At 49.5% G+C, this 26,840-nt stretch overlaps 1 protein-coding gene across 2 annotated transcripts in view; it reads right to left on the reverse strand.

Moving 5' to 3' along the window:
* CUX2 (cut like homeobox 2) overlaps nt 1-26,840 on the reverse strand; it is a 319,783-nt gene that overhangs the window by 61,555 nt on the left and 231,388 nt on the right. For both annotated transcript variants that reach the window (XM_030938312.1, XM_030938313.1), the window contains exon 4: nt 25,578-25,656. In XM_030938312.1, coding sequence (XP_030794172.1) covers nt 25,578-25,656 — 79 coding nt within the window. The remainder of the gene's footprint in view (nt 1-25,577; nt 25,657-26,840) is intronic.

Consider the following 26,840-nt stretch of genomic DNA (forward strand, 5'->3'; position numbering starts at 1 on the left):
GAGTAAACAGAAGCCCTCACTTCTTTCTGAGCACCAGTCACATTGGCTTCTTCTTACTTCCCACCTCAGACCCTTTGCACGGGATCCTTACCAGGAACCTCCCCTGAGCAACCCCTTTTAGCTAGTTAACACTTACTTGCCTTCCATAGTGCAACTCAAATGCCACTTCTTCCAGGAAGCCCTCCTCCACTAACCTGTACTCTGATATGAGCTGCCTGCACCTTTCCTTCACGACACCCACTGCAGTTCTAATGCACGTTTATTTGCAGGTTCACCTAATTAACACCCACTGGACTGCAAAGTCCACAAGGGAAGGCCAGACTGCATCTGTTTTTGCACCCTCTCCCACCCCCACCCTGCTGGAATTCTTGTACCTACCATGAAGTGTGACCCACAGTCCAACCCAATAAGTATCTGCTGATGGGAGAAACGGGGCAGTGCCTGTACATGGGGCCTTCAGGTCTGGCTGGAACAAGGAGGCTTCCTTGTTTTACTCTGCTGTGGCCAGTTTGTTTAGGTGGCCGGGGCTCGGACAATGGGCATCCATGCCGAGGTAAGCAGGTGCGCAGGAAGGCAGTGGTGGCTTTCGTCTGCCGGCAGCCCCCACGCCCCGTCATTAGGCAGGGCCTGCGCAGCAGGGTATGCCATTATGTCTCCCCGGGCTGATGTAATTATACATTGACATAATTAACCCAGCAAGCGCATTAGGCAGGCCAGCTAAAAATTCATCTATAATTATTTGTTGTGTGCATGCTAATGAGTCCATCTGCACTGCCTTTGTACAACACGAACAAATTAATTTACAAGTCTGGATTTTTTAATAAGTTCAAGGAAACGCTTCCTATTGTGTCCTGGTTTTTGAGAAAAGAGGAAAAAAGGCGACGAGCACTCGCCGGGGTCAGGGAAGTTAGACAAACACAAGACGGTGTGGTGCCAAGCGGACCACGCAGGGCCACAGAGGGCTTGCTCCGCTTCCAAGGAGGGGGAGGATCCGGCTCGTGGCCCAGGGGCTCTGCTGGCCATGAGCCCATTGAACCAAATGACTATACTTGGTGAAAAAGGATGTCTGTCACTCAACCTGTTCTCAGGGATTAGGTATTGATGTTTCATTCTACTCTGAGGCCCTGTGGGTCATTGCTTGCTGGCTGTGTGCTCTGTCTTGGGGAGGCTGGCCTTAGGTGGCTCCCCAGAGAGGCTGGTGGGAACAGGGTCTGGCTGGACCTTTGTCAGGTCCATAGATTTCAAAGCTCTGTCTTTTTGCCTCCCTTTGTAGGTACAGTGTAAAACAGTCATTAAGTTCACAGAGTCCAAAGTCCAGCTCAGGGTCCAGATCCCATGGGGCCTGGAGCCTCTGTTTCTCTACTTATAAACTGGAAACTTCGTAATTCCCAGGAATTATTATTACTGTTATTACTTAGAGACAAGGTCTTGCTGTGTTGCCCAGGCTGGAGTGCCGTGGCTCGATCTAGGCTCACTGCAACCTCTGCCTCCTGGGTTCAAGCGATTCTCCTGCCTTAGCCTTCCGAGTAGCTGGGACTATAGCTACCACCATGCCAGACTAATTTTTGTATTTTCAGTAGAGATGGGGTTTCACCATGTTGGCCAGGCTGGTCTCAAACTCCTAATCTCAGGTGATCCGCGCACCTCAACCTCCCAATGTGCTAGAATTACAGGCATGAGCCACTGCGCCCAACCACTAATTTTTTTAATTTTTGTAGAGATGGGGTCTTGCTGTGTTGCCCAGACTGGTCTCAAATCCCTTCCTAAAGTGATCCTCCTGCCTTGGCTTCCCAAAGTGCCAGGATTACAGGTGTGAGCCACCACACCTGGTCTTCCCAGGAATTCTTATTGGGAAGATTTTGAAAAGATATTGAGAGAGGCAGTAGTGATTTAAGGATCGGGTGTCAGCTCCTACTGCAATCGGCCAAGCTAACCTCTTGGAGCCTCTGTTTCCTCATTTGTAAATTGGGGGTGCATGTCTAGGGTGGTTAAGGACTGGGGGAGAGAAGGTGTGCAGAGAATTGCAGACCCAGGCACAGGGTGGCGCTTGCTAAGTGTTATCTGCTTTCATCACCCCTAGACATGGCAGCACACCAGGCGCTGGCATTCTGGGCACTGGCTGTCTGGGCAGAGATGCTCTGTGGAACTCGGGACAGGGTATGGCTTCACCTGTTTGCATCAGTCCCCCAGAGACCCAGAATCTAATAGTCCTGCTTTGAGCTAACTCTACTCTGGGACCCAAATATTTAAACTTAGAAAGTCACACTGGGGAGGGATCTATCAGATCAATCTGTCCAACATCCCTTCCACCCCAGGACACAGTGGGGTCTGATGCTATCCCTGAAATCTGCTGGAGAGTTGGTGGCAGAGGCTGAGATGGGTCCTTAGACCTTTTCCTCTCACACTGTGCTGTCCCGGATTCCCCAACTTGAGGGAGAAAGTGGCGGTAATATCCAGATGCCTTGGCCAAAGTCGGGCTGCAACGGAGTCCTAACGGCCAAAGCCCTTTCCACGGATTAGAATTAATTCAGTCTTCACCACAACACAGAGGCAGGCACTGCTGGATCCCAATTTCCCACATGGAAAAACGGAGGCACTGGGGTGAAGTCATTTCCCCAGGGTGAGGCAGGGAGGGTTGAGCTGCTGTCCAGGGACACTGGCCCTGGTTGGCAGAACAGGGTGCTCAAGAGACCTTGCTGGCTCTAAGCAGGGGCACATCAGAGTCCCCTGGGGAATCTGTCAAACATCTCAGGGGCTCAGTCCTAAAGATTCTCATGTGTGTCAGTCTTAGTCCTTTCAGGGAGCAGGTGGGGTCGTTCATGACTGCTAGACCTTCTAACTAATCGGTGATTTCCATTCTCTCTCAGATACAATGGAGCTGTCAATTAAGATGCCCCGCCTTCCCCTGGCAGAGGGTCAGATGCTCTGCCCTGGGAATTTGAATGGATCCCTCAGCCGGCCCAGCTACCCACTGCTCTGGTCCCATCTGACCCAGGTGGTCTCACCATTCTCCCCCACCTTCTGCCTTCTAATAAATTCCTTTCGTGCCTACTAGTTTTGCAGAGCTGGCTTCTGCTGCATGGCATGAAAGAACCCTGATGGATACATGTGATAAATGATTTTGGGCCAAAGGAGACCTAAGAAATCACTGGTTTAATAGAATCATTTCAAGGCTGGGTAAAAATTGGGCCTAATAATAAAGAGACTGAGGACTGAATGCTCAGGAGGGTGCAGGGCCAGGTGTACCCTGGGCTTTCCCAGACGACATCACAGGTTTGCGGGAGAAAGGAAACCCTGTGGCTTAGACAGGGCTGGTGCAGGGCAGCCTGGCCAGGAAGCAACCAGGAGGGATGGACTACTGCAGTGCGCCTCCAGCAAGGAAAGAGGAGGAAATAGGCTCTGAGGGTCTGTCTTGTTCGCTGACACACAGTAGGTGCCTCATAACCATCTGCTTACTAACTGAGGCAATGAGAGGTTGGTGAAGAGACCAGAGGCCCTTCCGAGCTGCACGAGCGGAAAGCGTCGCTTGAGCAGAGGTTTGATTAGAGCGAGAGCAAGAAGCGAGAGGTGAGCTCAAAGCGCGGCTCTACAGGCAGAGCCATCTGGGTTAGAATCCCATCTCTGCCACTTACTCATTGTGTGGTCTTAAGTAAAGAATTTCAGCCCTTTAAGCTTCAGTTTTCCCTTCTATAAAATGGTGACACTAACCGCATAACTAACTTACTATGAAGATGTGAAACCTAAGTTTTGTAAAGCAGTTAACACAGTGCCTGGTACACCGAAGTGCTCAGTAAAGAACAATGGGCTGATTCCCACAGAGGCCAGAGGGGACCACTGCTCGTGTCCCAGCTTTGCTCTGCTACTGCCTGGCCTTGTCTCCTGGGCCGGGCTCCTTTGAGACAGGCCATGAGGGCCCTGGCTTCTTACTATTAGACCAGAAGCACAAGTCGGACGGCTGCCCTCGGTTCTGTTGCTGGCCTGCTGTGTGACCCTGGACAATGCACTCAATTCTCTGGTTCCCCTGTCCAAATGCCCATTACAATATATCTCAGGCATGCACTCAACTTTAGGTGTCATCAGATAGAGGCAGGAGCCCATGGAGGCGAGTACTTTGGCCCTGGGTCTATCCCTTACAGCCAGGATGGTCAGGGAGGGTGATTAGGAGACACCTTCACGGCTGAACTTGATGCAAGAGATATGCAAGGGATTTATTAGGGGAAGGCCCACAAAAGAAAGGGGAAGGAAGGGGAGGAGGCAGGATGCTAGTCTGATGCCTGAGAAAGGAGGGAAGGAGGAGGGAGGATTGGGCAGGATGAACCTTGGACTGCAGCATGGCTCTGAGAAAGTCTGGGCCAGGCTGGTGGGGAGTTTCAGAGCAAGGTGTACTGGTCAGCTCCAGCTGCTATTAAAAACATACCACAGGCCACATGCCGTGGCTCACACCTGTAATCCCAGCACTTTAGGAGGCCGAGGTGCCGGGCGCGGTGGCTCAAGCCTGTAATCCCAGCACTTTGGGAGGCCGAGACGGGCGGATCACGAGGTCAGGAGATCGAGACTATCCTGGCTAACCCAGTGAAACCCCGTCCCTACTAAAAAATACAAAAAAACTAGCCAGGCGAGGTGGCGGGCGCCTGTAGTCCCAGCTACTCGGGAGGCTGAGGCAGGAGAATGGCGTAAACCCGGGAGGTGGAGCTTGCAGTGAGCCAAGATCTGGTCACTGCACTCCAGCCTGGGTGACAGAGCGAGACTCTGTCGCAAAAAAAAAAAAAAAAAAAAAAAAAAAAAAAAAAAAAAAAAAGTTAGGAGGCCGAGGTGGGCAGACTGCCTGAGGTCAGGAGTTTGAGACCAGCCTGACCAACATGGTGAAACCCCTCTGTACTAAAAATACAGAAATTGGGGAACACTGTGACTTCCCCAAATCCCCAAAGACATGCTTAGAGAAAGGGAAAGGAGGCCAGGCTGGGAGGCTGGAAGTCAGACCCTGGCTGTAACACCACCAGGGAAAGTCACTTAGGGTCCCCGAGCCTCAGTTTCCCCATTAGTAAAAGGGAGATAACAAAAGGACCTACTGCATGGGGTTATGCAGGGGTTATCTGAGCACGCCCAGCTCCTGCTTCAGTGCCCGGCATCTGCGGACTCCAAATGAGTGCTGCTCTTATTATTATGACTCGTGGCAGCTGTGGAAGGTGCCACTCAGCGCTCCCTTCAAGAGAGAACCTCCCTCGAGGTGTTGGTGACACCTTCCAGGTGTGGCATCTTCCAATGGCTGAGCATGGTGGGGGTAGTCCTGCCTAATGTTGGAACAGGCAATTGTACCACGGACTGAACTGTGACCCTGCCCACCGCAGACCCGCATCCTGAAGGCCTAACCTGGCCCCCATGTGACTACATTTGGAGATTGTCTTAAAAAAAAAACCAAAAAACAAAAAACTAAGTCTCACTCCATCACCCGGCTTGAGTGCAGTGGCGCGATCTTGGCTCACTGCAACCTCTGCCTCCCGGGTTCAAGTGATACTCCTGCCTCAGTCTCCAGAGTAGCTGAGATTACAGGCGTGCGCCACCACACCTGGCTAATTTTTTTTGTATTTTTAGTAGAGACAGGGTTTCACCACGTTGGCCAGGCTGGTGTCTAACTCCTGACCTCAAGTGATCCACCCGCCTCGGTCTTCCAAAGTGCTGGGATTACAGACATGAGCCACCGCACCCGGCCTATGGTATCCTCTAGATTGTCAGAAGCATCCCTGACTTTCTGAACAGCCTTTGGTGGGGGGAGGTGGGGACACTAATTTAAATGACCCATTGACCATCCCCTTTTCTGTGCATCAATAGAGGAAAGGCTGTGTGAGGACACAGTAAGAAGGCAGCTGTCTGCAAGCCAGGAAGGGAGGTTCTACTGGAAACTAACCCTGAAGGCACCTTGATCTTGAACTTCCAGCCTTCTGAACTGTGGGAAAGTAAGAAAATTTCTTGCTCCTGTTCTGTGTGTGTTTTGTTTTTTTAGGTGGAGTTTCATGCTTGTTGCCCAGGCTTGAGTGTAATGGTGTGATCTCAACTCACTGCAACCTACACCTCTTGGGCTCAAGTGATTCTCTTGCTTCAGCCTCCTGAGTAGCTGAGACTACAGGTTCAGGCCACCACACCTGGCTAATTTTGTATTTTTAGTAGAGACGGGGTTTCACCATGTTGATTGGGCTGGTCTCAAACTCCTGACCTCAGGCAATCTGCCCGCCTTGGGTTTCCAAAGTTCTGGGATTACAGGTGTAAGCCAAAGTGCACTGCCTGCGATTTTTTTTTTTTTTTTTTTGGAGATGGAGTCTCGCTCTGTCGCCCAGGCTGGAGTGCGGTGGTGCAATTTTGGTTCACTGCAAGCTCCGCCTCCCAGGTTCACGCCATTCTCCTGCCTCAGCCTCCTGAGTAGCTGGGACTACAGGCGCCCGCCACCTCACCCAGCTAAGTTTTTGTATTTTTAGTAAAGACGGGGTTTCACTGTGTTAGCCAGGATGGTCTTGATCTCCTGACCTCGTGATCCACCCGCCTTGGCTTCCCAAAGTGCTAGGATTACAGACATGAGCCACTGCCTGTGGTATGTTTTTAACGGTAGCTGGAGCTGACCAGTACATCTTGCTCTGAAACTCCCCACCAGCCTGGCCAAGATTTTCTCAGAGCCATGCTGCAGTCCGAGGCTCACCCTGTCTAAACCTCCCTCCTCCTTTCCTCCTTTCTCAGGCATCAGACCAGCATCCCACCTCCTCCCTCTCCCTCTCCTCTTTCCTTCATGGGCCTTCCCCTAATAAATCCCTTGAATATCTAAAGCTGTCTTGGCATCTGCCTCCCGGAGGACCCAAATCACTTGCTTCTCAGAGCCTCAGTTTCCCCATCTGTAAAACCAGAACAAACACAGACCCTCCCCCAGGAGTCTGTGGATATGAAATCCGTGACTGGTGCTGGTGCATTCTGCAGTGATGAGTCTGAAGCTGGCAGAGCTCCTCAGGGCACCTGAGTCCTTGTGCCTGCTTTACTCAGGCCGAGTTTATTGAACGACTGTGGGAGGCATGATGGTGAGCGAGACAGATGAGACCTCTGTCTTTGTGCAGCTGACATCCCAGTGGGGAGACTGGTGCTTCACCTTTGCAAGGGTGCTCAGCGGTACCATAGAGAATGTTTCCATCAACACCAACCCTGGGGGGGGGATCTCAACTCACCTTGGGGAGGAGATTGGGAAAGACCTCAGTGACATGGAACTAGGGGTGCTGCTGTGGAGCAGGGAAGATCTGTGGGAGAGAGGTCTAGGTGGGAGGCACTGCTTGCGCAAAACGCTGGTGGCTGGAAGGAATCTGTGCAAAGCTCAGTGGTATCTGAGGACATGACACCAGGTCCCAGTGGCTACAGTGGAGTTGGGGGAGATGAGGGGGACAGGTGGGCAGGTAGATCCCAAAGTCTCTCTGTTGATAATGTAGATGAGGGTGGGATTTAGCCTAAGGGCAGTGGGAGGACACATTCTAATTTGCCTTTTTCAAAGGCTCATCTGGCTGCTCTGTGAAAAGTGGGGTGCAGAGGGCGCCAGACAGGCAGCTACTGCAATGGTCCTGGCAGCCATGATGATGGCTCTGGTCACAGTGGTGGCAGAAGTGGGAGCAGTGCTCAGATTCACGAGTTACACAGGAAATGTTGGTGGGACCTGGTGCACTGAGCTGAACAGTGCTTCCCCAAGTTCATGCGAATTTGGAACATCACAATGTAACCCTATTTAGAAATAGGGTCTTTGCAGATGTCATCAAGTCAAGATGAGAACATATTGGAGTAGGTTGGGTCCTAATGCAATGATTGGAGTCCTTAGGAGAAGAAGAGAGGATGCACAGAGCCACACAGGGAAGGAGGCCACGTGAAGATGGATGCCGAGGTGGAAATGACACATCTAGAAGCCGAGGAGTGCCAAAGATTGCGGGCAGCCCCAGAAGCAGGGAGAGAGGCGCGTGACACCACCACAGAGTCTCCAGAAGGAATTAACTCTGCCGACACCTTGATGTGGGGCTTCTGGATTCTGCAGCTGAAAGAAAACATTTGTTGCTTTAAACCGCCCAGTTTGTGGTAACAGGGCACAGCAGTCAGAGGAATCTGTTCCACTTTGGAGACTGGAGGTCCGAAATCCAGGTGTCAGTAGGGCCATGCTCTCCCCAAGGCTCTAGGGGAGACCTGGGCCTTTCCCCCAGCTTCTGGTGTCACTGGCAGTCTGGCTTTCCCTGACTTGCAGCTGCACGACTTCGATCTCTGCCCTCGTCACATGACCTTCTGTCTCTCTCTCCCCGATTCTTATTCATTTATTTATTTGAGACAGAGTTTCGCTCTGTCACCCAGGCTGGAGTGCAGTGGCGGGATCTTGGCTCACTGCAACCTCCGTCTCCCGGGTTTAAGCAATTCTCCTGCCTCAGGTTCCCAAGTAGCTGAGATTACAGGCATAAGCCACGATGCCCAGCTAGTTTTTGTATTTTATTTTTAGTAGAAATGAGGTTTCACCATGTTGGTCAGGCTGGTCTTAAACTGCTGACCTCAAGTGATCCATCCACCTCAGCTTCTCAAAGTGCTGGGATTACAGGCATGAGCCACCGTGCCCGGTCCTTGTTTGTTTGTTTGTTTATTTACTTTATTTTATTTATTTATCTTTGAGACGGAGTCTCACTCTTTCGCCAGGCTGGAATGCAATGGCGTGATCTCGGCTCACTGCAGCCTCCACTTCCCGGGTTCAAGCAATCCTCCTGCCTCAGCCTCCTGAGTAGCTGGGACTAAAGGCACGCACCACCACACCCAGCTAATTTTTGTATCTTTAGTAGAGACGGGGTGTCACCATGTTGGCCAGGATGGTCTTGATCTCTTGGCCTTGTGATCTGCTGCCCTCGGTCTTCCAAAGTGCTGGGATTACAGGTGTGAACCACCGCGCCCAGCTCCTTGTTTATTTTTGAGATGGGGTCTTGCTCTGTTGCCCAAACGAGAGGGTAGTGACATGATCACAGCTCACTGTGGTGCCAAACTCCTGGGTTCCAGCAATCCTTCCATCTTGGCCTCCCAAAGTGCTGGGATTATAGGTGCGAACCACCATGCCTGGCCTCTCCTCTTCTTATGAGGATGTCAATCATACTGGATTAGAGGTCACTCTGATGACCTCATCTTACCTTGATTATATCCTGCAAAGTCGCTTTTTCCAAATGAGGCCACATTTAGAGGTACTGGTGGTTAGGACTTCAACATATCTTTCTGGGGGACATAATTCAAACCATAACATTTGGCAATGGACTCGATACAAACTGTGAGATAGGCAGGACTGAGGAAGCGCCAAGGCTTCAAGTGTCATAGGAAGGAAGTCCTCACTCAAGTCTAACCTACTTCTCTCCTGCTGTATCCATTCAGTCTGCCGTTCAGGGAGACAAGCCCATGCCATAAGGGGACCTGGCAGGTCCTAGGCACTGGTCCTCCTGCCTCCTCATTCTCTCTGACTCCTGAGAAACTGGGCTGTGGGTTCAGTTGACTGCTCTGGAAAGTACACAGCTGCAATGATCGTTTACTTCCCTGGGTATTTTCCACTCCTTGTTTCCTCCCCCAACGCACAGTGCTGTGTTCCCAGATTTTACGTTGTACAGGGAACTCATTTCTTCCCACCTTCTGGCAGGAATCCGTGGAGCCCTGAGCTACCTTGCTGGGAGTTGGGGTAGGGAGGAAAAAATTACAAACATCCAGACAATTGCAGGATTCTGCCAACTTCTATGGAGTAGAATGCTCTGCCGCGCGGCTTGGCAAACCTGAGGGCCTCTCATTTACTTTGTCCAATGGTATTATTCAATGCATCAGCTAAATGTCATTGGCTCCTCTTACAAACACAAATTGAAAGAGAGAGAAATGACAAAAAATCTTTAAAATGTTTGGAAAACATTTCTCAGAGAACCTGACAGCCATGGAACACCAAAGGAATCTGGTTTTTCATTCCTGAGTCTTCCCTTCCTCCCCTGGGTCTAGCTCTGGCTCTTCACATAGTAGGTGCTCAGTTAACGAGGGTTGTTTGAAAAGTGTGATAAATGATGAAATTATTAGAGCTCTGGGTGAGAGGGTAGGGCGCCACAGAGTTTTAGAGTTTTACATGGGGGCATCTCTGTGGCAGGCAGAAATAATGGCTCTTCAAAGACATCTTGACCCTCAGAACCTGTGAGTGTTTTTTTGTTGTCCTTTTTAGAGACAGGGTCTTGCTCTGTCACCCAGGCCAGAGTGTAGTAGCACAATCACGGCTCACTGCAGCCTCGACCTCCTGGGCTCAAGTAACCAATCCTCCTGTCTCAGCCTCTGGAGTAGCTGGGGCCACAGGCACGTACCACCATGCCCAGATAGTTTTTAAATTTTTATAGAGATGGGGTCTTACTATGTTGCCTAGGCTGGTCTCAAACTCCTGGGCTCAGGTGATCCTCCTGCCTCAGCCTCCAAAAGTGCTGGGATTATGAGTGTGAACCACCATGCCCTGCCTGTGAGTGTGTTTTGTTACATGGAACAGGGACTGAAGGTTGCAGATGGAAAGGGATTACAGTCAGAGATTGACTGAAGAGGCTGCCCAGCTGGCTTTGAAGATGGAAGAAGGGGCCACGAGCCAAGGAACATAGGCAGCCCCAGCCCCAGAAGGTGGAAAAGACAAGGAAATGACTTCTCCCCTGCAGCCTCCTTCCTCCAGAAACAACATGGCCCTGCGAATGCTTTGATTTTTGCCCAGTGAGACCCATCTTGGACTTCTGTTCTGCAGAACGGTGAGATCATAAATGTGTGTTGTTTTAAGCCTGTAAGCTCATGGTATTTGTTACAGCCGTGACGGGTGACTAAGAGTCCCCAATGCAGTCGTCATTTATCCACCAGTCCACTATGTGTTGACAGCATTTCTTCAGTTGCCAAATATTTCCCGAGTGCCTGCTGTGTGTCAGGGAAGGCTCTGGGCCGTGGAGGTCCAGCTGGAAATAAGAGAAAATTCCTGCCCTCCTGGGGCTGATATTCTAGAGGGAATGATGGACAAAGGATGGGTGAGGCAACTGGAGTGAGACGGGCTCAGAAGCAAAATGAAGCAGGGCTGGGGGAGAGGGTGGGCTGGGTGGTGCTAACTGGGCAGCCTGGTCAGAGGAGTGGTGTCTCCTCGGAGCCCTAATGAGGCAGCTAGCAGGGGGGTCGCGGGGGAGTATTCTAGACACAGGAAATACCAGGAGAAACAGCTTGCATCAGATAAAGAAACGGCAGCTGACCATCCTACCAACCTCCCCTGGGGTTACCGTCCCAGAAATACAACTTTGCTCCATGTTCATAACAACCAACCCATTTCACAGATGGGGACTGGCCCAGGGGATGCCCAGTGCCAATTTCCTCTCCCCTCCCTGCGCAGGCTGGGAGGGCGGGGCGCTGTGGCCGAGGGTGGCAGCTGGGTTCAGAGTGGGCTGTGGCCCTCCGAACGTGAGTGTTTGAGCTTCATCTCTCAAACTCCAGCAACCATCCATCCTGGGGCAGATGGGGCCCCCACATCCACAAGGTTGGGTAGGGCAGGGGACAGATGAGACCTCCACCCAATTTCTTTAGCCAAGAGCTCAGAGGAAGTGGAATTTCTTGACCTCACCTCCCAAGTGCCAGCATGTTGCATATTTCTATATCTCACTTAAATTATGGAAACAACTGGCCAGGCACGGTGGCTCACGCCTGTAATCCCAGCACTTTGGGAGGCCGAGACGTGCAGATCATGAGGTCTAAGAGTTTGAGACCAGCCTAGCCAATATGGTGACACTCCGTCTCTACTAAAAATACAAAAATTAGCTGGGCATGGTGGCTTGCGCCTGTAGTCCCAGCTACTCGGGAGGCTGAGGCAGAAGAAATGCTCGAACCCAGGAGGCGGAGGTTGCAGTGAGCTGAGATGGTACCACTGCACTCCAGCCTGGGCGGCAGAGCGAGACACTGTCTCAGAAAAAAAAAAAAAAAAAAAGGCCGGGCGCGGTGGCTCAAGCCTGTAATCCCAGCACTTTGGGAGGCCGAGACGGGTGGATCACGAGGTCAGGAGATCGAGACCATCCTGGCTAACACGGTGAAACCCCGTCTCTATTAAAAACTACAAAAAACTAGCCGGGCGAGGTGGCAGGCGCCTGTAGTCCCAGCTACTCGGGAGGCTGAGGCAGGAGAATGGCGTGACCCCGGGAGGCGGAGCTTGCAGTGAGCTGAGATCCAGCCACTGCACTCCAGCCTGGGCGACAGAGCGAGACTCCGTCTCAAAAAAAAAAAAAAAAAAAAAAAGGAAACAACTACGTGAACTATCACTATCACCCCCCCTTTCCAGATGAGAACACTGAGGCCCAGCCAACGGAACCCACTTGCTTAAGGTCACCAGGCAAGAAAAAGTCAGAGATGGATTTGAACCCAGGCCTTTCCACCAAGCCAATGCGACCCAAATGCCAGACACTGGTGTACTCCCTTTATAATTTCTGCCATGTCCATTTGCCCCCGAAAGATGACTAACTTGACATCTGCCCTATGTGACTCACTTTTTATTTATTTTTATTTTGAGACAGGGTTTCACACTGTTATCCAGGCTGGAGTGCAGTGGTGTGATCCTGGCGGCTCACTGCAGCCTCAACTCCTTGGGCCCATGTGATCCTCCCACCTCAGCCTCCCCAGTAGCTAGGACTATAGGCACATGTCACCATGCCCAGCTAGTTTTAAAATTTTTTGTAGAGAGAGAGTCTTGTTATGTTGCCCAGGCTGGTCTCGATCTCCTGGACTCAAGCGATCCTCCCACCTCAGCCTCCCAAAGTGCTTTGATTATAGGCATGAGCTACTGTGCCTGGCTGACTCACTTTTTAAAAATACATATATTTTAAAGGAATGTTTTGTCTCACTTTCATAAATAGAAAATCGGGATCTTGTATCATAAGTAGAAGGTGCTTCAACCATAAAAATAAAGGCAAGGGAAAAAAAAAAACAACAGAAAATGGATGTTACTGAATCTGAATTTTCATTAGACCCTGTGGCCTGCCCAAGACCTTGAGCCTGGGTCGCCTCTCCTAAGGTTCAAAGGGGAGAGCTGCAGGTGGCGTGGAGGTGTTGAAGATGCTCCAGCACCTGGCTGAGACTTTACTCAGAAGGGAGCAGAAAGATGGCACCCGCATGGCCTGCAATGTGTTCAAAGTTTCAGTCTTGGGTCCGGGCACACCCAGGCTGTCTCTAATATCATGTGGACTCTGCACCTGGGGAAATGCTAGGTGCCGCCAAGCCCCCGACCTCTAAAATCATGTCCCTACTCCAGCGTCTGGCAAGCCTGCTATCCCAGTGTCAGGAGAAGTGACAGGACATCCGTGCAGCTCCTCGCCTGGAGCCAGCGACGCAGGTTTCTGTTAGGCTCAGCACTTCTCCCGGAAACCTTCCAGCCGACACATGCGGCTGCCCGGAGCTGCCAGCACCACGCAGGGGTGTGAGCGGGACTTTATTTCCCCACTCACTCCCGCAACACGCAGATGGTCAACAGACAGACCAGGGCGGTGGCCACGACGATCAAACAGCCTTAGAGCCAACCTGGATGTGCAAACCCCAAATCTAAAGTGTTTAAATACAACAGACCCTTCTGATGAGCTGATGACTGGCAGACTTGGATCCACTATGAGCCATCAGAGGTGGCCGGTCCTGATGGGCATGCAGGGATGGGGGACACTGTGGGGAAGTGTACCCCCCTTTGCCCGACACACACCAACCTGCTCTGGGGCACAAACTGCTTAGTAAAATGACTAATTCATTTGGTTACATGGGATCCAAACCCATAGAGAACACAGTCAAAGGACTGATACTATCTGAAGACTACACCACACTTTCTAAAGGCACTGGTGGGTACAACATAGCCTATTCCATCTTTCACCACTAGCTGATGCTGTTGGTGTTTTTTTTTTTTTTTTTAAATCATGGAGGGGGTTGGGGAATCTAGGAAAAGCTGTCTCTATCCTCCCACTATGTCCATCTGAAGGAAAGTGGCATTTGGAGCTTTTTTAGGAAACACGGAGCCGGAAAGGCTGTCCGAGAGGCTGTTTAGAAACACATTTATGCAGAAGTATGCGTGCACCCCTCCAAAATATCTTCGAGACAGAAGCCTTCTCCCATCTGGGCCTGGGCTCCGGGCGCCTGCGGGGGTGGGAGGCTCAGGCTATTGATGGTGGCAGCAAGACTAACTTTGATCCTTTAATCTAAACTTTTCAATAGCAGATGGGGTGCCAAGTCCTTATATGCAGCTGTGAGCCATGTGTCTACCCACTCCTTTCTTGGGGCAGTTGGTGGTGGGGCCGGCGGGGGCTTCCTCCTGGCTTGGGCAGGGACAGAGGGCTGGGAATGAGGGTCTTCTTTCTCAGCACTGTGTGCTGATGGTAATAATTAATACCACCACCACCAATAGCAACAGTCACTGTTTACTGAGCATTTACTATGTGCCAGGCACCCAGCTAAGGATTTTACACTCCTCACCTTCCTCAGCCCTCCCAGTGGCACTGGGAGGTAAGTTTGCTTTCCAAAGGAGGAAATAGCTGCTCAGAGAGGTTGGCTGAGCCAGTTACTCAAGGCCACCCAGCCAGGCAATAGCACAGCCAGGACTCAAACCCACAGGTCTTACAATACAAATAAAGTTCTTGGCCAGGAGTGGTAGCTCACGCCTGTAATCTCAGCACTTTGGGAGGCCGAGGCGGGTAGATCATCTGAGGTCAGCAGTTCAAGACCAGCCTGGCCCATAGTGAAATCCTGGCTCTACTAAAAACAAACAAACAAACAAATGCCAACAAAGAAACCCCCCCCAAAACAACAACAACAACAACAACAAAATCAAGTTCTTATATACTGAGCTGTACAGAAAGTTCCAGGGCAGGGGTAGTGTCTGTTTTGCTCAGCATCATGCCCCCATTGTTGACAGAGTGCCTGGCAAACAGTAGGCACTCAATATTTACTGAATAAATTGCATGGGGCAATGACTGCTGGGCACCATGTTTAGTGTTCTCTGTTGCTCACTGAACCCATCCAATGGCCCCTATAATGAGGGGAGGTCATTATCCACATTTTACATTGGGGAAACTGAGGCTCGGAGAAGTGAAGTGTGATGTGGGAAGCAAAATGGCAGCACAGGATCGGCCTGGTTCTGCAGGGAGGCCCCTCAACCTGGAGTCTTGCTCCTTCTTCCTCCACCCACCAGGTTGGGAGTGTGTGGCTGTCTCCCCTGAATGAAGTTCCACTTGTTCTTCCTCGAGCAACACATCTGCATTTCAGCAATGGCCTCATCCTTCCAGTCTGGAGCTTTTCAATCTACTGGCAGCAAAGACCCTTTCACTGTTTTTCACTCTTTTTAGAGCTCAAATCTCCAATGGTTTTGTTCAAGCTCCCTGGATTACTAAATTCATCCTGCAGCTGGGGTAGTGGGTAGGAACTGGGTCGGGGGCAGGTCTAGATTCAGGCTCCATCACTTCTCTGCTGTGTGACCTTGGGCAAGTGGCTTGAATTCTCTGAGCCTGTACCTCTTCAGCTTCCCAGTGAGGAAGGATGATGGAGCCTACCTCCCAGGGTATATGTGTGTGGAATCAGTGAATTTGTATCTGTAAGGGCTGAACACACCGCCTGACACACAGAAAGTACCCCAGAAATGATCTCCACTTGGTGGCACTTCAACCTTTAAAACCAGGTCCAAAGGCCTCCCTCTCTGAGGCCTCCCCCAGCCATCCTTCCTTGAGGCCTGTTCTCTGTTGTGTATTCTGGTGGTCTGTCTTTGGGTCATGTTGTCCCTGCTGAACCCGAGAGTCCCCAAGGGCAGGCCTGGACTTGAGCTTGAGTTCCCACAGGGCTAGGCACATAGCAAGCACTCAGAGCATGAGCTAATGAAACACCACGACTCAAATGCCTGTCCTCCCTTCTGAAAGGGACTGGCCTTTACTGAACACCTCTCAGGCAGCAGCACCCAGCTGGATGCTTTCATGCAGTCCACTTTTCAACCCTGAGCTGCTGGGAGGAGCAAAGTGTAGCGAGGGGGTCATGGGGAAAGGGCGCTCCTGGCAGAGGAAACGATGTGGGCAGAGGTGTGGCAGGAAATGGTGGGACACTGCCTTCTAAAGTTAACTGTCACCTGGGTGCGGTGGCTCATGTCTGCAATCTCACCACTTTGGGAGGTTGAGGCAGGTGGATCACCTGAGGTTGGGAATTCGAGACCAGCCTGACCAATATGGTGAAACCTTGTCTCTACTAAAAATACAAAATTAGCTGGGTGTAGTGGCATGTGCCTGTAATCCCAGCTACTCGGGAGGCTGAGGCACGAGAATTGCTTGAACCCTAGAGGCAGAGGTTGCAGTAAGCTGAGATTGTGCCACTGCACTCCAGCCTGGGTGACAGAGTGAGACTCCATCTCAGAAATAATAATAATAATAATAATAATAATAATAATAATAAAGTTAACTGTCATCTTCAGGAAAATCTGCATTGTTAAGCTTTTCCTTTTTTAACGGGTGAAATACCGTTTTATGTTAACCTTCAATGTTCCACTGACCATTATGGGACTAACTGAGCAGAAGTGTGGGCATGGAGGAGGGAGAAGAGGAGGGAAGGAGGGAAGGCTAGCACAGACAACAATTTCTAATCGTAAAAATCTCTATTTCCTGTAGTTGTGCAGGTGGCTGATCCACTAGATGGCACTGAAATGAGTTATTTGGGACAAAAACAAAGCTAGATGCTTCATCTTCCCTGCTACTTCTATCAGTACCTATTATATTTCAACTGGTTCAAATGTAAATGTTTAAAAATTAAGATCACAAAAGTACAAAAAAACCCCTCATACCCTTGAGGTGAGAAAGATTTTTAAAACAGGACCTTATATTCAGAAGCTACAAAGCAAAGGTTTGCTAAAATTTCTTGTTTTCTGCAAGTATTTTTTTGAATGCCTGCTACATACAATAGACAAGAGACTATACACTAAGTTGAGAAACAAAAGGCAAACCAGGGGAGAAGATATGAAACATGTATACCTGGACAAAGGTTAATATCCCTCATATACAAAGAGTGTCTACAAATCAATAAGAAAATAATCTACTCTCTGGTAGAAAAAATCTACTATCTGGGCTAAGGAGATATAAATCAGAGATTTCTAAAAGTATAAATATGAATGTTTTATAACATATGCAAATATATTTAGTGAACTAGTAAATAAAGGACTGCAATATAAAATCAGCAAGGAGAAAAACATTCTTATTCTGGTCACTGATTCTGGGGTTTTTGGTCAATACAAGGCTACACTTTATTTTTCCTTCCCAAGTTTTCTTCTTGGTACAGCACAGTACCAATAGGGCATGCATTCCCAAGCCCCCTAACTGTCCAGTATTGGAGAGGGGTTAGGTAAATTACAATACAGCTATACAAGAGATTGTTAGGTTTGTACAATGAATCAAAGTTACTTGGGATCTGTAATCACACAGGGAAATATGAGTGCTTCATGTCAGATAAAGGAAACAATTAAAAACGGTACATGTAGAATCAGCAACTGTTTTGAAAAAGTACACAGGGAAAAATCACGAAAAAGAAACACAACAAAATGCTTTTCTAGCTGGTCGTTTTCCCTCTTTCTGTTTTTCTCTCTATTTTCTGAAGTTGACAGCATGCATATGCTACTTTTATAATCGAGGAGACAAATTTAAAAACTCTAAACGTTGTAGAGCATTTTCCTATTCTAAAGGCTCAGGAACCCTGTTGCCTGCACCACTGTTTACCCAATGTCTCTGACAACAGACCGAACCTCGCAGAATCAATAGCAGACGCTTGTCACTCCTGTAACTCTTATACCCTGATGTCAATGGGCTGCTGATTACTCAACCCTGCAGAATGCTTTCATGTACAGCGTAGCGAATCCTCACGGTTCTATTACTATCCGTCTTCTAAAGACACAGAAACCAGAGCTCAGAGAGGTTAAAGCCCTGGCCAAGGTCACACAGCACAAAACACCAAGCTGAGAGTTCCACCCAGGTGTGTCAGCCTCTATAGCCCGAGTGCTGAGCACCTTTCTGACCAGCCTCGCCTCCCAAGAGAAGGAGCAGGGTGAGAAATGTCTGCCAGGAATTGCAAATCTGCATCAGATTTGTAAAAACCAAAGCACAGTAGAAAACAACATTTTGGGGCACTCACCTGTCTCTTATCTCCTCAGCAATGTTCATCTGCCTGCCCTCTCATTTCCTCGTTCCTTGTTTTTTTTTTTTTTTTTTTTTCCTTTTAACTAATCACTCAGTTAACAAGTTAGCCTTCTGAAGCTTGGGTCCGTACCTAGCGGCTCTACGAGTGCGATAAAGGAATCAGCCATCACCAATACAGAAGTCAGAGAGGTTTAAATCACATCATCACCCACAACAATGACATTAATTATGCTTTTAACACGTTTTACTGCTTTTTTTTTTCTCACTTATGCCACATCTGTGTGAACAATATCCAAAAGATTTACGGTTTTCTTTCGTAATTACAGACATCCAGGCTGCACACTTATCAAAATACTTGCTGAGCCATCAGGCTCTGTCGTATTCTCTGCCAAAGATCTGTGTTGGCAGCAGTCACTCAAAACAAAAATGTTGAATCAGGACTTGTGTGGCTTCGGGTGGCGGGGAGGAGTATTTCGACAAATAATTTGCCTGTCAAGAAATATAAAAACAGGAGCGTGCGCGTCCCGGAGAATTTTCCAGGAGTGTTATTTTTACAGAGGGGGTTGGAGCTGGGGGGCCGGCAGTGAGCAGGGAAGCTGGAAGCGCCCAACACACATTTGACATTTGGTTCTTGTGTCTGAGGATAAAATTTAATGAGAACAAAAATATGTCTTCCTAATTCCCCTAAGAAATCATTAAAACATTTTGTTATTCTTAAATGTCTCAAAAATGAATTAGAGGCCCTAAAGGGGCTGTTCATATGGTACGTCTCCATCAGTTAAGGCTCCTCGTTCTCTAACTCGGTGACAGCTGGGGACAGCTCTCCCACCCCTGCATTTCTGGGGAGGAGAGTTGGGAAACCAGACTCGTGGAGTCAGCACCGGGCTTGGAATGACCTCCCTGCCCCCAGGCTTTGGGGAGAGAGGAGAGAGGGCACATGGACCTTCCAGAAGGTTCCATAGCAATCTTGGGACCTTGAGTGGCCCCTGGCCTGTGACTGTTTTAATGGTCTTCTCTCCAGAAAGATGAGGGTCCCATAAGAACACCCCCCAAATGAGGGCTCGTTTCCAAGTGGGGGGCCGTAAGACCCTTCTGTTTCCCTTTGTCTTCCTGCCTGTCTGTACCCCCAAGCACTAGACATGCTTGTGGTGACTTGATTGTGATGACAGGCTATGTGACTGATGATTTGGTCACTTCTGCCACTCCAAGGTAAGCTTCTGAGGGCTGGTCCCATGTCTGTGTTTGTAAGCTCACAGCTGTGCCTAGTGACCCCACAGTGTCCAGCAAGTGCTGGGCACAGAGTAGGCACCCAATAAATGCTCTCTGAGTAAACAAACACAAGATGAGCATGGAAGCGGGGGGCGGTCTCATTGATGACGTATCTCTTTGCTCCAGTAACCTTTCCTTCTGTTTTTGCTGCTGAGTCTTATTTCTAATATTCAACAATTATTAGGTGCCTACTGTGTACCAGGTTCTGAGTATACAAATTTAGTATGATTCAGTCTGCGGTCTGGTGCATTTCACATCTGCTAGGAAAGCTGGACACCTACATAATAAGGAGAGTAGTTAACACTTAGTAAGCACTTGCTATGTACTGTGAACCTTGTTGCCTCTAAATAACAGCATGAGGCAGGTTCTAATATTATTCTCAATTTATAGAAGAGGAGACTGCAGCTCAGGAAGGTGAATGAATTCCTCTACAGTCACGCAGTGAGTAAGTGACACAAACAGGATTTGAATCTGGGTCTTTGAGCCTGAAAGCACACAAATATCTATCTCAGTGCTGCCCCCTCGTGTTACAATTGAGGTACTACGGGGTCCCGTGGGAGAGTGTTGCCTGGGGACCCAGGGAGGCATCTCTGGTCTGTACAGGGTCATCCTCCAGTGTCATTTATCGCTGACACGGTGGGACCCAAAGGATCAAAAAGGGTGGGAAATATGAGGGTGTCTTTTTATAGATGTCACTGATGAGAGTGGAGAAATTTTAAGCAAAAAGGTGGCAAGGAATGGTGCCACTGGGCCTCTTAGCCATGAGTATGGTATGGCCGGCAATGAGGGTGATAATGACCCCAGCTGCAGACACATGGGCTGTCTTGGCCTCGTGCCATAGCGTCATGTCCTTGCAGGGACCACAGCCTGCAGCTGTGCCATCAGCTCTTGCCATTCCTTCCACTCTCATCACTGGGAAAACCCATGTGGCCGGACTGTTCCTGTAAGCGCGGGATGGGGTAGAGCATGGGACCAGGCAGCAGGCGCATGTGTACTGGCTGAGCGTCCACCCCAGAAGGATACCGCTGTGTCCTAATGCCTGGAGCCTGTGAATGTGACTTTATTCAAAGTGTCTTTGAGCTGGGCATGGTGGCTGTACCTGCAGACCCAGCCACTCGGGAGGCTGAGGTGGGAGGATCACTTGAGCTCAGGAGGTTGAGGCTGCAGTGAGCCAAGATTGCACCACTGTACTCCAACCTGGGAAACAGAGCGAGACCCTGTCTCTTAAAAAAAAAAAAAAAAAAAAGAACCAAAGTGTCTTTGCAGATGTAATTAAGGATCTTGAGATGAAATCAATCTGGATTATCTGGGTGGCCCCTAAATCTAATGACAAGTGTCATTATAAGAGAAAGGAGGTTGGGCACAGTGGCTCACACCTGTAATCCCAGCTACTTGGGAGGCAGAGGCGGGAGGATCACTTGAGGCCAGGAGTTTGAGACCAGTCTGGGTAACATGGTGAGACTTTGGGACTACAAAAAATAAATTTAAAAAATTAGCTGGGCTTGGGAGACTGAGGCAGGAAGATTGTTTGAGTTCAGAAGTCTGAGGTTGCAGTGAGCTATGATCACACCACTGCACTCCAGCCTGGGCCACAGAGCAAAGACCTCATATATATTTTTTTAAAAGGAGAGAGAGAGAAAGGAGAGGGAGACTGAGACCAAGATACAGAGGAGAGATTGGAGTGATGTAGCCAGAAGCCAAGGGACAGCTGGAGCCACCAGAAGCTGGAAGAAGCCAGGAAGTATCCTCCTGAGCCTTCAGAGAAAGTATAGCCCTGTTGACACCTTGATCTTGGGCCTGTGGCCTTCAGAACAGGGACAGAATGAATCTCTGCTGTTTGAAGGCATCTATGGTAATTTATTACAACAGCCGTAGGAAACTAACTCAGCCTTCCACATGCAGCCACATGGAGCACAGTCTGGAAAGATCTGTAATACAGGATGAGACCCGAGTCACGTCTCTCCCTGCCTGTGAGACCTTGGGCATTGGGCTCAACCTCTCTGTGCCACAGAGAAGCGAGTTGCTTAGACCTGCTCGCACGGGACGTGTGAAATACAGAGCACAGAACAAAGGCAACTTCTACATCAGGCCTGTGCTTCTCAAACTTTCCGGTGCTCCAAGATCACCAGGGGAGCTTGATAAAATGCAGAAGCTGATTCCGTGGGCCAGGGATGGGGCCTGAGGCTCTGTATTGATTTCCTTCCTTCCTTCCCTCTCTCCTTCCTTCCTGCCCTCCCTCCCTCCCTCCCTCCTTCCTTCCTGCCCTCCCTCCTTCCTTCCTGCCCTCCCTCCCTCCCTCCCTCCCTCCCTCCCTCCCTCCCTCCCTCCCTCCTTCCTTCCTTCCTTCCTTCCTTCCTTCCTTCCTTCCTTCCTTCCTTCCTTCCTTCCTTCCTTCCTTCCTTCCCTCCCTCCCTTCCTCCCTCCCTCCCTCCCTCCCTTTCTTTCTTTTTTTTTTGACAGAGTCCTGCTGTGTCACCCAGGCTGGAGTGCAATGGCACAATCTCAGCTCACTGCAACCTCCCCACCTTCTGGGTTCAAGCAATTCTCCCACCACAGCTTCCCAAGTAGCTGAGAGCACAGGCGCCTGCCACCACGCCCGGATACTTTTTGTATTTTTTGTAGAGACAGGGTTTCTCCATGTTGCCTAGGCTGGTCTCAAACTCCTGGCTTCAAGTGATCCCCCAATCTTGGCCTCCCAAGGTACTGGCATTACGGGCGTGAGCCATCACACCCGGCTGAGACTCTGCATTTCTAACCAGCTTGCAGGTGAGGCTGATGTTTCTGGTCCACAGACCACACTGAGTATCAACAGGCCAGAAGACCTCCCTCTTCATCCAGCCCACACACTGTCGGAGGGCAAGCTTCGTCAGCATTACTGGATTAGTGCCCCAGGGCTGCAGTAAAAAAGCACCACCAGTGGGGGCTGCAAACAACAGACACTTATTCTCTTGTAGTTCTGGGGACCAGAACTCCAAAATCAAGACACTGGCAGGGCTGTACTCATTCTGAAGGTTCTAGGGGAGGATCCTTCTTGTCTCTTCCAGTTTCTCGTGGTTGCCAGCAATCTTTGTAGCTACGTCACTCCCACCCCTGCCTCTGTTTTCACACGGCTTTCCTCAGTGGCTATCTCTGTGCCCTCGCCTCTACTTTTTTCTTTCTTTCTTTCTTGTCTTTCTTTTTTTTTTTTCTTTTTTGAGACAGGGTCTTGCTGTGTCACCCAGGCTGGAGTGCAGTGGTGGGATCTCGTCTCATTGCAACCTCTGCCTCCTGGGTTCAAGTGATTCTCCTGCCTCAGCCTCTTGAGTAGCTGGGATTACAGGCTTGCATGCTACTACGCCTGGCTAATTTTTGTATTTTTAGTAGAGATGGGAATTCCCCATGTCGGCCAGGCTTGCCTTGAACTTCTGACCTCAAGTGATCCTTCTGCCTCTGTCTCCCAAAAGTGCTGGGATTACAGGCTTGAGCCACTGTGCCTGGCCTCATACTTCTTACGACACCAGTCACTGGATTTAGGGCTCACTCTAAAGCCAGGATGATCTCATCTTGAGATCCTTAGCTAATTACATCTGCAAAGACTTATTTTATTTATTTATTTATTTATTTTTTTGAGACGAGTCTCGCTCTGTCGCCCGGGCTGGAGTGCAGTGGCCGGATCTCGGCTCACTGCAAGCTCTGCCTCCTGGGTTCACGCCATTCTCCTGCCTTAGCCTCCCGAGTAGCTGGGACTACAGGCGCCTGCCACCTCGCCCGGCTAGTTTTTTTTGTATTTTTAGTAGAGACGGGGTTTCACCATGTTAGCCAGGATGGTCTCGATCTCCTGACCTCGTGATCCGCCTGTCTCGGCCTCCCAAAGTGCTGGGATTACAGGCTTGAGCCACCGCGCCCGGCCTGCAAAGACTTATTTTCAAATAAGGTCATATTTTGAAGTTCCATGTAGACATAAAATTTGGAGGCCACACTATCCAACCCACTACATTTGCCCCAGACAGAGGAACAGCGGACTTTCCCGTCCCAAATACAAAGATCCCAGAAATGACCTTGACATCCAATCTAAATGACTCTGTGTTCTCTGTGGCTTGGGTTCTGCAGTTGGACAGCTGAGGGTGGGATGTCATTTTCCTCTTCACAGGCCCCCAGCCTCAAACACCTCCAGTAGTGCTGATTCCTGCCACTGTGTGGAAGGATGGGGAAAGGACCGGGGGAGGTCTGGGTGGGGAGAGTTAGCACAGCAAGGCCTCCTCTGGGTTCTGCCATTGGTAAGCAGATCGTTTCAACTCTTTGGGCTCCTGTTTCTGGGTCAGTAAATAAGAAGGTAGCAGGGGATGGGCCATTTAAAATAAGGGGAAGTTTTGGCTGGGCGTGGTGGCTCACACCTGTAATCCTAGCACTTTGGGAGGCTGAGGTGGGCAGATCACTTGAGGCCAGGAGTTAGAGACCAGGCTGGCCAATGTAGGGCAACTCTGTCTCTACTAAAAATACAGAAAGTTAGCCGGGAATGGTGGTGTGTGCCTGTAATCCCAGCTACTCGGGAGGCTGAGGCAGGAGAATTGCTTGAACCCAGGAGGCGGAGGTTGCAGTGAGCTGAGATCACGCCACTGTACTCCAGCCTGGGCGACAGAGCAAGACCTTGTCTCGAAAATAAAATAAAATAAAATAAAATAAATAAAATAGGGGAAGCTTTTATGGATGTCTGGCATATGTATAGATCCTTTGTGTACAACCAAATGTTTTCAAACTGTAACCCAAACCAGGACCGAGAAACCACAGTCCCAGCACCCAGAGGCCCCTCCCAGGAACTCTTGCCCCCTTCAAGTGTTTGAAACCACTATCTTGATTTCCAACAGTACAGGTTGACTTTTTTTTTTTTCAATTAAGGTGAAATTGATACAACAGAAAATTTATCATTTTAATGTGAACAATTCAATGGCATTTAGTACATTCTTGATGTTCTACAACCACTTGTTCACTTAGTTCCAGAATATTTTTATCCCCCAAAAAGAAACTCATACTGATTAAGCAGTCACTCTCCAATCTCCCTCCCCAGCTCAGGCAACCACCAATCGACTCTGTCTCTATCTATGGCTTGCCTGTTCTGGATGTTTCCTGTAAATGGAATCCTACACTACATGGCCTTGGTTTCTGGCTTCCTTCACTCAGCACTGTGTTTTCGAGGTTCATCTTCATTGAAGCACCTATCACAGCTCCATTCCTTTTTTATTTGAGACAGAGGACAGAGTCTTGCTCTGTCATCCAGGCTGGAGTGCAGGCACGATCTCAGCTCACTGCAACCTCCACCTTCTGGGTTCAAGCAATTCTCCTGTCTCAGCCTCCCGAGTAGCTGAGATTACAGGTCCCCACTACCACACCTGGCTAATTTTTGTATTTTTAGTAGAGATGGGATTTCTACTAAAACTGCTGGGTTGGCCAGGCTGGTCTCAAACTCCTGACCTCAGGTGATCGGCCCACCTCGGCCTCCTAAAGTGCTGAGATTACAGGTGTGATCCCCTGCACCCAGCCCATCCATTCCTTTTCATGGCTGAGTAATACTCCCTTGTAAGTCTAGGCCACATTTTGTTTATGTATCCATCCGTTGATGACCATATGGATTGCTTCCCCCTTTTGGCCACTGAGTAACATTAATTGTCTGTTTTTAGATTTTCTGTAGGTGGAATCCTACAGGATGTGCTCTTCTGGGGCTGGCTTTTACTCAACAACAGATTTTTGGGGTTGGCTGTGCCATTCTGGGGGAGGCACTGGAGGTCTTGCCTCTATTGCCACCTGCAGGCAGAGAGCACTGGGAGCCCTCCGTCTTCTGTGCTAATGGGATGGGGGCTCTAGTGAGTAAGATTCCAGCTCCCCAAGGAGGTCCAGGTGGGATATCTCAACAGGATACCCCTAAAGCAGGCTCCTGGCTGATGTGACAACATGATGAGGGAAGACCGGGGGAGCCCTGTGGGGACATGTCACACCAAACTGGCCGCAGCCCCCCTGCCCTATACAGAGTGCCTGGCCTCACCCAGGAACCCAGGTGTGTCCCCACATCCCACTTCAAAGTCCCTGTGTCACAGTCCTAATGGCTATTTATTGTCGTTAACTATCCAATTATGGAGCCCAAGCGTTTCTTACCTGGTGCTTCAATTAATTGCTTGTAAACACTCAGAAAGGCAGCCTCCGCCTCTTGACTTCTCTTACTAAGGGCCACCACCTTTGGAGACAACAAGAGAAAGAGTCACGTGTAACCATGGCATCTTTGTCTGTAAGTAAATTTCATCTTTTTTTTTTTCCACAAGAAAACACCTGCAGGTTTTTTTTTTTTTTTTTTTTTGAGACAGAGTCTTGCTCTGTCGCCCAGGCTGGAGTGCCATAGAGTGATCTCAGCTCACTGAACCTCGGCCTCCTGGGTTCAAGTAATTCTTCTGCCTCAGCCTCCTGAGTAGCTGGGATTACAGGTGCCTGCTGCCACTACAGGTGCCCACCACCATGCTTAGCTAAATTTTTTGTACTTTTGGTAGAGACAGGGTTTGACCACATTGGCCAGGGTGGTCTCAAACTCCTGATCTCAGGTTATCTGCCCACCTTGGCCTCCCAAAGTTCTGGGATTACAGGCATGAGCCACCATGGCTGGCCATGCATTTTTTTTCTTTTTTGTTTAAGAGATGGGGTCTTGCTATGTTGCCCAGGCTGGTCTCGACCTCCTGTAATCCCCCTGCCTTGGCCTCCCAAAGTGCCGGGATTACAGACCACCACTGCACCTGGCCTTAGTCATTTTCTACCTGTGTAAACATGGGATGGGGGAGGGGCAAGAAGGAGAAATGAAGATTAAAAGTGTGGGCTCTGGAGTTAGAAAATCTGGGTTGAAAGCCCAGCTCCACTGTGTGCACGCTGTGTGACCTTGCACTGCCCCTCTCCGATCCTCAGTTTCTTCATCTGTAAAATGCAGGGTAAATAACAGGATCTACTTCCTAGGCCTGTTGGGATTAAATGGAGCCACACCTAAGTGCTAAGCACAGGGCCCAGCACACAGTATGTTGGTAACACCTGTTATTCTTCTTATTAGTAAAAGGTAGATTGGAAGTTCAAATGTGAAACATGTTTTAGGAGGAAAGTGGGACATGTCTAGAGAATATTTCTTGCCACTGAAAATTAAAGAAAAATTGTTAAAGCTCTCATAAGATATCAAACAATTTCAACAAATATTGGAGGGTAACAGCATTACCCTCTTTAAAAGAGGTGGAAATGTATGGGTGATTAAAGTGATTTAAAAAGGTTAGTTTCAGGCTGGGAGTGGTGACTCATGCCTTTAATCTCAGTGCTTTGGGAGGCTGAGGTGGGAGGACTGTTTGAGCTCAGAAGTTTGAAACCAGCCTGAGGAACATAGTGAGACCCTGT

Source organism: Rhinopithecus roxellana, chromosome 10 (assembly GCF_007565055.1).
Source record: "Rhinopithecus roxellana isolate Shanxi Qingling chromosome 10, ASM756505v1, whole genome shotgun sequence".
Lineage (NCBI taxonomy): Eukaryota > Metazoa > Chordata > Mammalia > Primates > Cercopithecidae > Rhinopithecus > Rhinopithecus roxellana.